General features: G+C 43.1%; 1 protein-coding gene across 3 annotated transcripts in view; it reads left to right on the top strand.

Annotated features, from left to right (window-relative positions):
- ARHGAP26 (Rho GTPase activating protein 26) overlaps window positions 1–17,031 on the top strand; it is a 478,823-nt gene that overhangs the window by 158,749 nt on the left and 303,043 nt on the right. For all 3 annotated transcript variants that reach the window (XM_060008623.1, XM_060008625.1, XM_060008624.1), the window contains exon 11: window positions 13,438–13,516. In XM_060008623.1, the coding sequence (XP_059864606.1) occupies window positions 13,438–13,516 (79 nt within the window). The remainder of the gene's footprint in view (window positions 1–13,437; window positions 13,517–17,031) is intronic.

The raw sequence follows: 17,031 nt of genomic DNA, 5'->3' as shown, positions 1-17,031 counted from the left end.
TAATCCTCAGATCCTGCTGGAAAGGGGTTAATCTCTGACATTTCCGTCCTCTAGGAAGAACTGTTGTGACTCTGACCCATGAATGAGCTAGAAATCAAATTAAGGGTTAATCCAGCGCTTAGGGGTTTAGATTTATAGTTCTTGAACTTCTTGTGTCAAAGATCCTCTTTAATACCGTGGATACATTTCAGAACGTTGCTTTTAATTCTTACATCTAAGTTCTCTTACAACTTTAACATCACAAAACTAGACCTGTACTCCCTTCTCTGTATCCTCCATCCTTCCATATTGACTTCCACATAATTACATAACTCTACGTAATTACATCGCATCTATCCCTTTTCTCTAGTGTCTGCCTTTTTTTTTTTTCCCCTTTTTCACAGTACTAGTTTTGGGGGAAGGTTCAGACCTAAGAAGATGCTGAAGACCCCTGGACTTTTCTGAGCAAATGTCGCACAGGCTCATATTAGCTCTTCCTGCCTTTGGCTTTCTTTGAAGAGAATTTTATTGTTTGCAACCCTGAAAAGTGAAAGTTAGTAGAAATTCTTGTGACTTCAGTTCCAAACTGAAAAATTGCTTAGACCGAGGTACCATGTCCATCAAATCAATGTGATGCTTCTTTGAATTTCCCTTCTGGTTTTGTTTTTCAATTCATTTTCAGGACTCTAGCACTTAGAATATTACGTGGCTTTAAATGAACATGTGTGGGTTGTAGTAGTTGTGGGTGTTGCTACAGCATTCTCCGAAGAAGAATATTTTCTTATTTTCCTAGAAGGTATTTGTTATGGCTTGAGTCGTGTACCTCCCAGATTCATACGTGGAAATTCTAATCTTCACTCTCTGACAACGAAAATTATTTGGAGATAGGGTCTTTGCAGAGGTAGTTAAGTTAGAATGAGGTGATTAGGGTGGGCCCGAATCCAGTATGACTAGTGTCCTTATAAAATGGGGTAATTTTGACACAGAGCCAGACAAGTACACAGGGAGAATGCCATGTGACCATGAGGGCAGAGATCAGGGTGATGTGTCTTCAAGCCAAAGAATGCCAGAGATTGCTAGCAGACCACCAGAAGCTAGGAGAAGGGGATGGAAAAGATTCTCCTTTCCATACTTCAAAAGGAACCCATCTGCTGACACCTTGTGCTCGAACTTCTAGCTCGAGACCTGTGAGCTAATAAACTTGTGTTGTTTATGCCACTCAGTTTGTGGGTCTTTTTACAGCAGCCCTAGCAAACCAATATAGTATTGAGTAAGAGGGCCTTTCTCACTGAAACAGCCATAAAAGGGGCCCCCGACAGCCTTTTAGATGGATGGCCCACACACACTCCTTTCACGTAAATTATCTTCCGTATTCTGGATACTCTTTACGGCAGCCTAAGCTTTCATTAGCTTTTTAAAAAGTCATCCTTTCTTATCCCTTAATAAAGAAGCATTCTTTGGTGCCTTTGTATTACCTTACCATAGAACCAAACATTTGAAAGTTTATATGTTATATTGGTTAATGGACTAAAGAATAGATTTATCATTTTTTCTTTAAAGTGTGTTAACTCTTTTTGAGGGAGCTTAGTGTAAAATTCTGGGGTAAAAATGGGACTTCATCTAAAAGCAGCTGTTAGGGGTAGTGGTGTGTCATACTTGCCAATGTCTGTCTTCAGTCACTTTGAACAATTAACTCCACCGTGCAGTAACTTATGGAAATAAATGAGCAAATGTAGGGGAAATATTTGTTTAAGCTAGAGAATCATGGTGGTAGTCATCTCCCAGCATCTCTGCATTTGTTTATCTTTAAGAGATGTCTCACAGATGTATGTGACACATGTGTATTTTCTCCCAGATATCTTCCAGGAGGGACCACTAAACCATATGGAGAATAATAGAAACAAAAGGCTTCTTTTTGATGCACTGAATCAATGTAGTCTCTTGAGAGGTGGTGTTTATACTTGGGGAAAGGAAATAATTAGAATGCTTTATGTTTTCCAGGACTAGCTGACCCCAACAGAAGTCCATACATTTCAAGACGTTATGTAGGGTGTTGAGTGCCCCATTCCCACCCTTGGTACTCTCCAGAGGTGGGCAGCAAAGGACAACTTATTAGGACAACAGGGGTACTGGGTGCTGCTGGTGTCACAGGGACCAAGACAAGCACAGTCCTTGCCTTCATGGATCTTACCGTTGATTGTAGAATGGGCAGACACATACACATACATTCGTGCAACTGAAGGTATAAGTACTAGTATGTTGAGTGTTCCAGCAAACTTGAAGGACCAGAATGCTGTAGGGAAGATGTAACACACAGAAGGACTTCACCCTTCTACTCTGACAGAGAATGATGGCATGACTAGAATGCCCTGAATTTTCATTCCCTCTCTCCTCCCCTCCCTTCCTCATTTATTAACCATAACTACATACTGGAGACTCTACTGACCGTGGAGATATAAAGGTTAATGAAGCATTATGAATCTAATGGACTTTCCTTCTTAAAAGTCATCTGATTTTTCTTGCAAACCAAATCCAAAGTCCTCCTTCTGTGAGCTTTCCACGAATAGGTAAAGAGAGACAGCTTTCTTCTGAACCAGTCCCAGCCTGGCGTGTCATACCCACTGTCAATTGTATCCTCGCATCCCACCGTGTACTGTGTATTTGCACAGTGTATGAGCTTTTCTTTGTATTGGTTGGCTGGTTGTTTAATTAGGTATGTTTTATATAACTCTGTTCAATTCTAAATATCTGTCTCAGGTAATTTGCTCCCAGAGGCAGAATAACGTCATTTTATCCAGTTTTTAATCCAGTACTGTGTGCGTGTGGTTGTTCAATTTTGTTTTTTATGGTAATGCAATTTTTGAGTTAGATTATTTTGTTCTTTCCTTCGGGACTTTGGTGAAGTACTGTGTAAGAGACTACAGGAGCTGAATCATGTTAGTTGATATTTAAACTAAAATTTGAGCGAGTACACACACAAACTGCATTTCTGTATAGGTAGGACAAAAAAAAACAAAACAGGAAAATGGGAGATTGGTAAGAATAGTGGCGGCTAGAAAGATTAATGGAAAATCTGAGTAATCTACCCCAACCCTCCAATGAGTCACCACTCTTATTTCAAGTCCATTTTTATAGAAGGCTGCGTGATGCTGGTAAAAGATCGAGGCAGCCCTAAGTTTGAGTTTGAGATCTGCTTCTTTACTAGCTGTGTGAGTCTGGGCTGGCGGTTTAACCACATCTATAAGGTGGGGCTAATCATACCTACCTTGCAGGATTATTTTGAAGGTGGAATGCTGTAATATTCTTCCCTGATAGTAGTTCTCTGTCAGAAGAGGTTGTTCCTTTGAAGTTTTTTGCTCTGCCCTAAAACCCGGGACTTCCTTGTTCTTAATGGTGAGCCATAGGTTTGGAGGGTATTTCTTTGAGCCCGTTTGTTTCATTTTGATGGCGCGCCTTTTTCCTATAGCGCCATGACTCTTCAAGTCATCAGTAAGCTGTGGGTGAATACAGGTGCTTTAAGTGTATATCCGCAAAGGGGCTGCCAGGGGAAGAATCTGTTTTCAAATTATATATGCGATAACCCGTTATTTGTCTACATTTCCTATACAAGATAAAAGGTTTAAGCCCCTCCTTCCAATTTATGGTGTCAAAAGGAAACCGTACTAATTTTAAGTTAAAATAATACTCTGTTAGTTTGGTATGTGGTGTGTATGCATGTACTTGTTTGTGTGTCTTCGTGAGATTGTGTGAGTGTTAAGACTGTGTTTTCCAAAAAGAATCATCTTATGTAACAGACTTTGTTTCAGTGCTCAGCCTCTAGGTGGCAGTTTTGTATATGTATTAGTGACTATTAGCTGGTCCCGTTGAAAATTAGCCGTCCTTTATACATTGACATTTGGTAGTCAGTGGTGCGTGTGTGTGTGTGTGTGTGTGTGTGTGTGTGTGTGTTTCTGTGGCAGAAATCATATTACCTCTTAAAGGAAGAGTATTCTAAGTGACTCATTCTTTCTCTAGAAATTCCTTCCTCCCACCCTTTTGTGATACATCATTTCATACCCAGTTTCCTGCAGAAGCAAGCATGCTCAGTTAATGTAACTTCTGTTTAAACATTACATTTAACCTTGCTTTCTGAGCTCAAGTGTCGGGCTCTTTGCTTCAGGGACAGCTTATTCGAGGATAATGAAAACAGATGAGTGATTGGGACGGTCTAGTGTGTGTGCTGAGAACCAGCCAGTCCTGCTTTTCCCTCTTGGTGTGGCCTGTCTTTATCTTTTGCAACAGATGAATCCATTTTTCCTGGTTTCAAACTTCCCCTCCCCTCCCCTTCTCACCCCTTGTTTGAAATAATATTTGATTTTGCCTTCCTGCTGGTTGGTTAGAGTGCTGGTCTCAGTGCCATTGACATTTTGGAGAGGAAATGGCGTTTTCCTTCCTCAGAGGGTGTTCTCCTGCTCTGACTTCCATGATTTGGGTGGGCGGGGGGGGGGGGGGGATATTGTACTTTCTGAATTGCTCCTTGGCTGTTCTGTAAAATGAGCTAGCTAAGAAGTTCTTAGAATCTTTAGAATTCATGTATTTTTTAAATTACTGTTTTTTTTCCCTTTTAAAAAGTTAAATGAGAAAGTATTTGCTGATGGATTCTGGTTTAAGTAAGAGTGGGATGTGTTCGTTAATGGACTGTGGTGTGAAGTAAGGCAACCTTATTTATATTACTTCTGTTACTTATTTCTATTCTTATTACTGTTTCTATTCTTTAGCCTGCATAGTGAAATTTGGAGTTTTACTGATTGAGTATACCAGTTTATTTGCCAATTTCTAAATATAAAATGAGTTTATTTTTTAAAAATTGAAACGAAAATTTTGCTATCACGTAAGTCCAAAGAAAGGAGATGGTTCAACCAGCAAACTCCACTTACCTGCATGTCTGATCATCATGAGATAGAATACTAACAAAGAAAAATTGATAAATGACCTAGAAGATTTCTTGAATTAGAGTATTTTTCAGTTTGTTATCAAAATAACAGGTGTTTGCATTTTCCCTGAGTGTTACTCATCCTGGCAGTTAATAATGCTTTCTCCTGGTGCTGGGCGTTGAAATCTGCTTACTCCTATGTCCTCGGTGCCCATGGCATGCACATCACTGGCACTCAATATGTTTCATTTAAGACCGTGTAACTTAATGTGCCAAAGATGTCTTTGTCTGGGCTTCCTGTGTCATGACTTCAGTCTCCTTTAAAATAAAATATAGGAAATTATCTGATGTGATTGGCAATATTACTCTTCAGACTATTATTGCTATGGTCCTAATTATTTTAGGACCTTTCCTCCCAGGACGTCACTGCTGTAGGTTATAATAGGTTATGGTTCATTCATTCATTAGGATCAGATCCTTTCTAAATAATTGATTAGAAGCCTGCTTCTGAAAACTTCTTAAGGGGGGTGTGTGTGTGTGTGTGTGTGTGTGTGTGTGTGTGTGTGTGTGTGTGTGAGAGAGAGAGAGAGTGTTTGTGTGTATGTGTGTTTGGGGTGGGGGGCGGGGGAGAGGAAGTCCCTTCCTCCCTCTCCCCTTTCCTTCCTCCAGAGAGAGAGAGAATGAAAGAGAGAAGTGCCTTCTTTCCCCTCCCTCCCTCCTTCCTCCTAAGGAACTGGTCACCCTGGATCCCCAGGGCACAGACTCTGCCTGCACAAGGGGGCAGTACAGTGTTGTGCTTAAAGTATGGGCCTTGCTATAGAGTCAGGCAGACTGGGTTCAAGTTGAGGCTTTCTTGCTACCTAGCAGTGCAAGATTGTGCAAGTCATTTCTGAGTCTCAATTTTTAAAAGAAGTATAATGATAGTACTGCTTCATTGCAAGGAACAAATGATAATGCAAGCGAAGTCCTTAGCCTGGTGCTTGGCCCATAACAAACACTCAGTAAACCTTAGCTGCAGTTGGTGGGCCACTGGTTTGCAACGTCTGGTTTCCCTCTCACGTTCTATTTCTCTCACCTGTACCCCACCCAGGTTACCATGCCATATGTATTCTTCTCATGTGCAAGGATATGTAATGCACAAGCATCGTCAGTGGTTGATTATCTCAGAGCATGCATAGTTCTGCAGATTCATAAGTTTTTGTCTCCAGATAGTAGATGAATGTTGCCCTCCCGTGATGACACTGGGTCCGCAGTATTGGAAAAAATGGGAAAGTATCCCAGGGTCCTCCTTCATTGATGAACTGGGAAGGCTTCTGCTAAGTTGGACTGTGAGGTGCATCAAGAATACAGACATGCATCGTTGTTGGTCCCGGTGCATGAGATGATGTTATAACATGTGGTGATGGCCTGGGGTGGAGCTCAGGTAGGGAGAGGCAGAGAAGGACGAACACAGACCCCAGAAATCGCAGGCTGGTGGTCCACAGACATGTTTGGTTTGGCTTGGGTTGTTTAAGGCAACATTTTAAAGTGGGAAAAATCTGTAAATATTGATCGTGACTTCCCATGTGCCAGTTGTTTATACGGCTGAATGGCGGATGCCTCCTTTGGGTGGGGTGTGTGCTCTTCACTTTGCTGCAGTCTCTACCATGCCCTGTTGTCCCCCATCGTGATGACAGGGGACAGCTGCCACTTTGCCTTGCATTTGCACTGTTGTTTTTCTCATAGAGGGGAAACCCCCTCTGTTCCTATGACTCTATCAGAAAGCAAAAGTGCAGAAGAATAACAGGCTGCATGTTTTAAGGAAAATGAGACCGAACCTATTTTCCTTGGGGCAGGGAAGAATCTTATCCAGTTTCACTCATTTTGCTTACTTGCCTGGTCACTATAGATGTCTGACTCTGTAATTTCATACCCACACGGAAGAGATGTCATTCTCCAGGATTATTCTGCGTTGGCCATATCTTTGTGTAAATGAAGATATGCCATATGTTTGTGTAAATGAAGATCTACTGAAACCTTGAACACTTAAAATTGCCAAGAAACGGCTAGGGACCAGTTTTCCAAGTAGCACTTTAAAAGTAAAGGACCACTTCCTTTGGCGCTTGCATATCTCTTTTCAGCTGTGGATGGCAGTCCATTCTCCAGACCTTCATTGTTTCCCTCTGTCTTCCTATCTAAACATAGTGAGGTAGGTTTCACGTACAGGCTGTGAGTACATGTGTTTCTGTGGATGCCACAGTCCTTCTTTTACTCTGAACTTGACCCTTAAATGTGCCATAGTGTGGATAGAAGCTGGGGAATGAACTCTTGCCAGCATAAGATTTATAGTCTTATGAATGAGTAAACCCAAGATCTTTGGAGGTCGATTTAGAAAGAACAGTACTGTTAGATTCTGAGTGTGTTTGTTTCAGCGGGGTGGAGTGAGTTAGTAATAGCATTTCCTGGTCCAGTAGGAAGTGGGTGAATTGCCAAGCCACTGAGATCACCACTGTTGACTCAGATTCAGGAATAAGATTAGAGTAGGGAGGTTGTCGAGTAAGCCTGGAATCAGGGCTGGTTGTGATTCTGCTTGCTCCTGGCTGATGAGAAGGCTGTGAGCTGACATCAGTAGTCCCAGGTTCCTGGATGTGCCGATAAACTATGTATTGCTTTATGAGGGCCCTTTGTGGAGGCCAGAGTTGGAAGGAGATAGGGCGGTGGGTAGCAGTTTGCCCTGTGATAGGTGAATAACTGTTTTCTGCATCGCCTGTGTAGTGTGAGAGGTGAGGTGCTGAGAGAAAGTTGCAGATCCTTGTTCATGCTTCTGAAGCTGATCCAGATATAGCACTAACCAAGGACATATTCAGAGTGAACAGGAGGTGCTGTATTTGATGTAGAATTGTAGGATTGAGCCACAGGAAGGATTGTAAGTCATTTGTTCTTTCTCTCATCTGGTGGGTAGTGGGAGCACCCTGGCAGATTTTCTACAATTTGCTGAAGGCTCCTTCTTTGTCCTTAGCAGTTATCGGACATTAATTCCAAAAGGGGGAAGTAGGCCACTGTGATGCTTTATTCAGGAGGAAAAAGGAAATGGCTGTGATGTCAGAACCTGTATGTCAGTCTTTGGCCTGGCTTGCTTTCTGGTAGAGGTGTGATTTTTCAGTACTGTGTGACAGTGTTTTGGGGGTGGGGTCATGCGTATCAGAAGCACCGTGGCTCATTTCTTTTCCTTTTTAACCTGCTCTTCTCCCTCCATAATTTTGACTTGCCGTCCATTCCTTCCACTGACCTGCCGCTCATTTGCCCCTGTGATAACAGCTAATTTTTGGAGCATTTACTGTGTGTCTGACACTTTGAAATGCCTTACACATATTTCACTTAACCTTCACAACAACCCCATGAGGTAGGCACTCATTATCTACCTTTTAAAGAATAGCATAGAGTAGTTCAATTACTTGTCTGCTAGGGAGCACTAGAGTCAGGATAAGTTTAGATGAGAAGTAGTATATCTTGGGTTTTTTTAAACTTTTTTTTTTTACTGAGGCGCAATCAGAGTGAAATGCATAAATCTTAAGTCTATGTCTTAATGACATTACACACACAGACACAGACACACACAGTCACACACACACCTGCGTGACCACCCAGGTCAAGTTGTAGAACATTTCTGTTATCCTAGAAGGTCTCCTTGGGCTGCTTCCCACTCACGGCCCCTACTCCTTCCCCAAGACAAAATCATTGTTCTGACTTCAGTCACCACAGATGACTTTTGTGAGTATTTGAACATCATATAAATGGAGTCACATCGTTGGTAGTCTTTTATGTCTGGCTTCTTTCCCTCATTATTATTATTATTTTTTGTTTGTTTGTTTTGTGGTACTCGGGCCTCTCACTGTTGTGGCCTCTCCCGTTGCGGAGCACAGGCTCCGGGCGTGCAGGCTCAGCGGCCATGGCTCACGGGCCCAGCCGCTCTGCCGCACGTGTTATCTTCCCGGACCGGGGCACGAACCCGTGTCCCCTGCATCGGCAGGCGGACTCTCAACCACTGCGCCACCAGGGAAGCCCTCTTTCCCTCATTATTAAGTCTATGAGATTCATTCATGTTGTTGCAGTAGTTGGTTCTTTTTTGTTGTTGTTTTGTTGTTCCATTGTTTAAATATACAACAGTTTATTCTTTTATGAATGGGTATTTGGCTTTTTGTTGTTGCAAAATGTGGCCATTATGAATAAAACTGAGTATTCTCGAATGTGTCTTTTGGTGGATGTATGCGCTCATTTCTCTAGGGGATACATCTAGAGGTAGAATTACTAGATCAGAAGGCAGGTGTCCATTTAGTTTTAGTAGATATTTCCAACGTGGTTTTATCACTGTACTCTCTCACTAGCAATGTATGAGAGTTCCAGCAACTCTGCATTCTTGCCAGTACTTGTTATTGGTGGTCTTTTGAATGTTCTCCATTCAGAAAGGTGTTTGTTTTATTTCATTGTGGTTTTAATTGCATTTTCCTGATGAGTCATCATGTTCACCCTGTTTCTTATGCTTGTGCCCACTGGTGTGTCCTCTTTTATGAAATGCCTATTCAAGTCTTTTATCCATTTTATTAATTGGGTCGTTCATGTTTTTTCTATTTATTTGGTGGCATTCTTTGCATATTCTGGATATTCATCTCATTGGAGATAAAAATCACAAACATCTTCTCTTACTCTCTTAATAGTACCTTTTGATGACTGGAAGTTCTTTATTTTGGTGAAGTCCAATTTATCCTTATTTTTTGTGATTAGTGCTTTTTGTGTTCTTTTACAAAACTCATTGCCTTTCCATCTCTTGGGTATTTAGAGGCAGAAAAAAATGTGGAGAACCACTGGCCATTATTGGATTCCTGTTTTTGGATTGGCTGTTTGCCTGCAGTGGTGTTCTGAGCCCTCATATTTAGGAAGCACTTTAGGTTTCACAGAGCTCTTTATCATTCGCCCTCATTTGATCCCAGGCAGGAGCTCACTGAAGACCTTGCAGGAGCGTCTAGTCCCTTTTGATGGCAAGGGACGTGGGTGGTCAACACGAGCTCCCTGGGGGCCGCAGTATCTCCAACGTTTCCCGTGGCTTGGTGCTTGAGGGCAAAGCATTAGACTGCTTGGTTCAGATCCTGGCTCTGTAACTGTGGACAAGGTACTTAACCTATTTGAGCCTTGATCTTCTCATCTGCTAAATGGAATAATGAGAGTATACCTCCCTCATGATGTAGTTGTGAAGATGAAATGAATTAATTAATAGATAATGCTTAGCACACTATCTGGCACACAGTGCTGGGTTATTATTCTTGTAGTTGTTCTTTTATTATATTGTTTGATAGGGTCACAATTGTTTTTTTTAAATTGAAGTATAGTTGACTTAAAATATTAGTTTCAGGTGTACAACACAGTGATTTGATATTTTTATAGACTACACACCATACAAAGTTATAAAATATTGACTGTATTCCCTGTGCTGTACGTTACATCCCTATGACTTATTTTGTGGTTTGTACCTCTTAATCCCCTTCACCTATTTTGTCCCCCCTCTCACTCTTCTCGCCTCTGGTACCCACTAGTTTGTTCTCTGTATCTGAGGGTCACAATTCTTTGCAGAGCTGGAAAGAGCTCTGGTCATTTACTCCATTTCTCTTTTATTGTGTCATATTTTCCTTTTCTCATTCCACACTCCCACCTCATGAGTTCTGTCTCTTTCCCTCTCTTTTTCTTTCCACTTTTGTTATGAAAAGCCAGATGCATTTCAGAAATGAACGAAATTGATACCTGAATGAAAGCATACTGTCTTACAGGGACTGACATGGAACGTGTAGGGCCATTGAGAGTTTTGTTTGTTTTCTTTTGTTTTGAGGGATGGTGGTTAGTAGGGGCATAGAGATGGTAAATATGGAAAGGAAGTTAACTGCTTGATTCCAAAATAAAGTTGACGCATTTACCTTGGTTCTAGGAATTACACACATAAGAGATTTATGTAATAGTGGTTTAAGGGATAACAAAGGAAAAGAAATTTGAAGCTGAGTGTTTTCTAGATGCCTAGAAAGGATAGTACGTACAGATTCAGATGTACATACACCAGGCTAAGAGAAAGTTTTCTGAACCTGGGGTGATAGGCTTAGAATCAAGTGTGTCAAATCTACTTTAGTCAGCTCTCCACTACCCCCTCACACAATAAAAAAGGAGAACAAAACCACATGTGGAAAAGAGTGTATCTTTTGATATTTCTTCTCGAAATGAAAACAAATCCTGTTGACTTTCCTGGTTGCTAAGGCCCAGTGGCCCACCCTTCACTGCCTCTGAGTTTGTCTGAACTTCCTCTTTGTGGCTCTGGGTAGAAATTTCACACTGTGTGCCACGAAGCTGATGTGACATCTGCGAGGTTCCTGAGACCTTGGTCTGCAAGGCAGCTCTTGTGGTCTCACTGTTGGCTGGTGAATACCTAGCAGGAAATGAACTGGAGACGCGTTGGCATGTAGAGAGTAGCTCTACCCCAGCGGGGAGAGGAGGGCGTCTTTGCTCTCCAGTGTGGGGGGAACAGGAAGGAAAAAGGGGGGCGTCTGGGTGGGCAGAGGGGCCTCAGGATCCCCTGGGGAGATGGTTAAAATCCAAGTTCGCAGGCCCAGCCCTGAAGTTCAGGTTCAGTGAGGTGGGGCTGGGCTGGGCACCTCTATGCTAAGGGCGTGCATGATTCTGAAGCCAGGGGTCCAGGCACAACAACGTTTGGAGCAACACACAGAGGTCCAGGCCCAGGGACTAGAGTTCCACAGTGGACTGCAGCTTTGTAGAATTTTTATCTCAAAGCTGTTAAAGCTTTGTGTGTGGCTGGCTTTAAGGTGGAAAAGTAGAATCAGTCCACCCAGCCCCCGGCCGCAGGGCTGTGGCTGCCAGCAGTCTGCAGATACCCAGCGGGTCAGGCACACTGGGTGTGCTGATAGTGGTGGGAAATGGGCCCTTGGGCCTGAGAATGAGAATTTCTGAGAAGAAGAGGGAGTGTCCTGGCCGATTCAGGGAGTCACTGTGTCTTCTGAGTCACTGTGTCTGGGTGCCAGCATGCAGTGTGGCCTTCACGGGAGTGACTGCCCTCTCGGGAGTCAGTGTCCATCCCATCACCTGCCTCTCATCCACCCTCTCACCCCCCCTCCCCCCCACTGCTCCTCCCTCTCTGTCTCTCTGTCCCCTTCCCACCCCCCGACCTCGTTCACCACCTCACGCACTCACACCCGCACCCCAGTGTCCCTCATCCCCGGCCCATCTCTACTTAACATGTTCACATCTTTGAAAACTTTTTTTCTTCAGGGATGTTGAGGGATGATGACTGAAAAGAAACAAATATGATATTTAAAATACATTCAACATAAGTATTAATAGATCTAGCCTATTCATTGGAACTATGGAAATAAGCCAGGAACAGTGACTATAGGTGGGTTGAATGAACAGGCTTTGGTGCTCGTGGGCCCAGGCTTGTGCTGCGCAGGGCATCGCGGAGCTCGTTTCTGTGTGTGTGTGTGTGTGTGTGTGTGTGTGTACACTCTTCTGTGATCCTGAGCAGTGCTGCAGTCTTAATTCTTGTTCAGGGGACTTCGGCCTTCCTTTTAGGCTTTCTCAAACTTCAAAGATGAGGATTTGAGTCACTAATTCTTAACTTTTTGTGGGTTGCAGTTTGAATTGTTTGTCCAGAAAAATACATACACATTTGGTGGGGGAGGGTGGTTTTTAGACTCTCTGGGACCCATCTGTGGACCCTAAGTCAAGAACTCCTGCATTAATGAGCATAGAGGGCTTGTAGCCCCTTCTCCCAAGTTCATGTTTGTGGCACACACCTCTTCTTGGGTGACATCTGTAAGGGGTACGCAATAAACACCATTTGATATTGTGTGCATGCTTTCTGAAGGGTTTGTGCTCAATGTGAAAGGACAAGCAGATTTCAAGGAGAGAGTGAAAAGAGCTAATGCATGTAAAGACCTTAGCATCTGCCATGGTAAAGATTCACTTAAAAATGCTGTATACATTTAGTATAACCATAATTATAACACCCATTACCCCCATAAGACTTTTTCATGTCAAAAGCAGTTTAGAATCATTGGACTAGATATTAAACCAGGATCCCTCCAGCGTGGATGTTCCCCCTCTTTTTATTGAGTCCAGTAATTCTCTTCACTTAAGAACATGTTTGTTGTAGTCCTACTGGGAGTAAAGTACCCTAGTAAGCATTTTGGAGAAGAGGAATGAATATGATCTCAAACGCTGAAGGGAATCACTTGACTCCTCTGTGTCCCTTACCTGTATGTAGAGTCCTGTCTTCTGTGTTTCCTCCCACCTCCCTGAGGGAGGTGGGATTATTGAGAGGGATTTGGGGGTGATAGCTTTGCTTTCTGAGGCTGGAAGGTGGCTCTGAAGAGCTGAGGGGTGCTCTCTCTCTCTCTGTGCTGTCAACCCCAGCAGGCTCTCGCTCAGTCACTTAGATGTCTCTTTAAGGCTCACCTTCATCAGGATCTCTCTACCTGTGGTGCTGGGTTCACATCCGTGTCCTCATTTCTCCGCAGGCCCGGAGTTATCACCATGCAGGCATTGTCTGAAGAGGACCGGAGGCTCTGGATGGAAGCCATGGATGGAAGGGAACCTGTAAGTAACAATTCAGGGAAGTAGAGCAAGAATAAAGGTCCCAAGTTGTTTGTTGTTTCCTTAGTGCAGTGATTTTTGCCGTTGCTCTAAATAAAACCTTGGGCTCTTGAGACCAATGTACCAGAGGGACTTTTTTTAAAATTCCTGGACTGATGTTTGTGGATATTGACACTGCTTCTGTGTAGATGCAACTCCTGAGCTTTGACCTCTCAGTCTAAGGCATGGGTCCTGCATGATGCCACACCAGAGACCCCCCCCTTCACGGAGGCAATTGTAGCGCCCCGAGGACTCTTAGAGGAAGCACAGTCCAGTCTGGCTTGCTGAATACCTATCGATGCCTCCACAAACTGCAGTGCAAAGCGTTACCTCAGATCCATTTTAACAGGTTAGATGATGATAAAAGTGTATACAGATGGTGCAGAACCTTTACTCATTGCCCTCTGGTTCAACCTCCCATTGCCGTAGTTGGTTCACATCCCATTATAAGCAGTGGGATTACCCGGGCCCACGAAAGGAGTTAAACCTAGTGATCCATGCTCCCATTTCAGAGATGCTGGTCTTTGCCGGGTGATGTAATCTTGTGGTTTTTCTGCATCTTGTGACATGAGAAACCCACGGAAAAACCTTGGGGGAAGTCCCTAGAGTCACAGTAGTCATCTTAATTTGCGGCCAAGGATCTCAACCCCAGTATTCAGCAAATCTCAAGGTTACAGAAGTCGTAAGAGTACGGTCTAACCATGTCCTACCAGTAAAAGATAAAAAGAATCCACATTGTCAGAGGGCCAGTAATTGGACCAATAATGATCACTTATGAAGGCACTGTCAAAAGGGGGAAGTATGTGCAAGGGACACGAGGCATGCATAGCCTCTATTGACTGCAGAACTCTGTGCATCAAGTGGGGTGTCCAGTATAGATGATTCCAGTTCATTTGTGTGTCTCTGTCTTAGCCTACCCTGGTTAGGTGGTCTGTATCGATTCATGTCATTTTCTACTCAGGTATTTTGTATCCAAACATGGAACTCAATACAGGCAACTAAGCATAAGCAAATAACTAGTGTTTGTATAACATTTAATAATACAGAGCAAGATTTAAAGAACTATTTAAAGATTTAGGTGCAGTTTGCTAAACTCTAGGTAATTAAACATTATTTAATCTTAATTCTTCTGCTGGGCTAAGATACAGGATACCCCTGATTTTCCCCGAATACTTTGTTACTGATAACTTTTGATAGCTCTCTCAAAAGCAGATACACATTTCTACCTTCGGGGCTTTGTGGGCACAATAGCTGCTTGATGTCATAGGCCTTTGGAAGCAGTTCCCTAAGTAGTCCTTCATATCTTTGCTGTTGTCACCTACCGTTAGTTGTGTGTAAGGCACAGATTTGGCACATGACTTCTCTTAACCCATTTACTCTTCTTAGTGCCTTACAAAGTAAGTGTTATGATTCCATTTCACGGATGAGGAAACCGAAACTTAGAAGAGGTTAAATAACTTGCCCCAAGTTACACAGATTGTAAGTGGCTATATTACTAGGGTACAGGCTACGTCGCTGTAACAGAGGGACTTGAAAGTGCAGTGGCTTAAATAAGATAGAGGTTTATTTCTGTCTCAGAGTTCAGAAGTGAGCAGTCTGTGCCTAACAGGGTCATTGTGCTGAGACAGGCTGGGACCTGGGGCCCTTTGCTGCAGTGCTTGCACCTGGACACACCTCTCCTTGAGCAACAAAATACAAAGAAACTACAAGGGACTGAAAATAACTGGGTGCATGCGCAGTTGGGGCAAATTCTGGACAAAAGATAAAAAGAGGCCAAAAACCTCACAGCCACTTTTGAAGAACCCAGAGCAAAAGCAGGGGGTCGGGAGCAAAAGCCCGGTACTGCGCATGCCCCCTGCACGCAACACCACCTAAGGGGTGGGCAAACCACCTAAGCTACCCCTCCAGCCTGACCCCTGGACACACCCCTACCCTCACCCCATATAAGGAGCAATCTCGACACCCTTCAGGGACCTGTTACTTGTTCTCACTCCCCCTCACCTGCTGCAGCAGTGGACCCAATAAAGCCTTGCCTGAATTTCTTGTCTGGCCTCTAGTCAATTTCTGTTGATTGGGGAAGGCCAAGAACCCTGGTCGGTATCAGTGCCATCCTCAACCCATGGCTTTCCATGTTCCATTCATTTCCATTTTCCAGGCAGATAATGGAGATGAGAGCATCTGGGAGCCAGAAGATGCACACCTCACTTCTGTGGGCCCCCAAATAATTACATGGCCACATATATCTACCAAGGAGGATGGGAAAAGTAGGCTGAACATAGGCAGCCATGGGCCCAGCCGGTGCCCAGGGGATCTTATCACTTCAAGGAGGAAGAACAGAAACTGTGGGGTGGCTCACAGTTTCCACCACAGTGGCAAAGCTAGAATTAGAACCCATATCTAGCCCTAAATGTCTTTGGTTTTCATCTTTAATAGAGGTAAAATGTCAAATTGCCTTCTAAGAGTCCTCGCTCAGTACATTTTTACAGTACTTTCTCTGACTCTCTTGAATGTTTCTTCAACTCATAGCGGAGGAAATACCCAGGAAGAAAAATGCTTTCAGGGCATACTATTCTTCGTATGAGTGAAAAACCCACTTTTGTGTGTGTGTGTGTGTGTGTGTGTGTGTGTGTGTGTGTGTGTTCCCTCCGATAAGCTGGAGTTCTAAAACTGCTCCACTCACTGCGTTTTAAGCCTCCCCACCTCCCTCTCCCACCACTTGATATTTGCTTTCTGTCTGCATATGCTTGGCTTTCTTACTAACCACCTTAGTTTTCCTGTAGATTAACATCTGACCTCTGCAGATGGAAAGTGTGCTGTTGAGAGAGACATCTCCTTGCTCCAGAATGTGCACATTAAAACAAGTTTAAGCACAAATAATTGTTTTCTAAACATAATATAAATTTATTTCCTCTTAGCAACATAGAGTTTGCATTGAAAACCACACCTCCGTGTGCTTTTAAGTTTCCTAAAGACAGAGAGAAATACAGAAATGTGATGACAGTATAATTGGCAGGAATATTAGGCCTGATTTTGTCTCCCATTGCTGAGAGCCTCTAGGGAGCATTACCGGAGGTATATACCCAGTAGACAATTAGCAGCTCCGGCTTTAATCACCATCTCCCTAATTAGTTAAAGCTGTCCCCTTGGGAGTTTTGGCTTTGGTAAGGGAGCAGAAACCTCTTTCTCTAGCTGATCTTAGAGTATTTCCCTTACTTCAGGGAGATGTTAATGGCAGCACCTATCTTTTGTTTTTATACTTACAGCTCGGTTGTTCTGTGATTGATTATTAAGCGTTGGGTATTTTATTTCCTTTTTTTTTTTTTTTGGAGCCGTTGGTGATCTTGGTTTCCACCCTTTTTGTTCTTGCATTGTTCAATAACACCTCAGGATGGTTGGTTGGAAAAAAAACCGTAAATGAACCCCAAATCAGTTGATTTTACAATGTTTTAGTTAATCGTTAAATAAATTACAGTTTTTAG

Source organism: Delphinus delphis, chromosome 3 (assembly GCF_949987515.2).
Source record: "Delphinus delphis chromosome 3, mDelDel1.2, whole genome shotgun sequence".
NCBI classification, from domain to species: Eukaryota; Metazoa; Chordata; class Mammalia; order Artiodactyla; family Delphinidae; genus Delphinus; species Delphinus delphis.
This window is presented reverse-complemented; position numbering and strand designations above follow the sequence as displayed.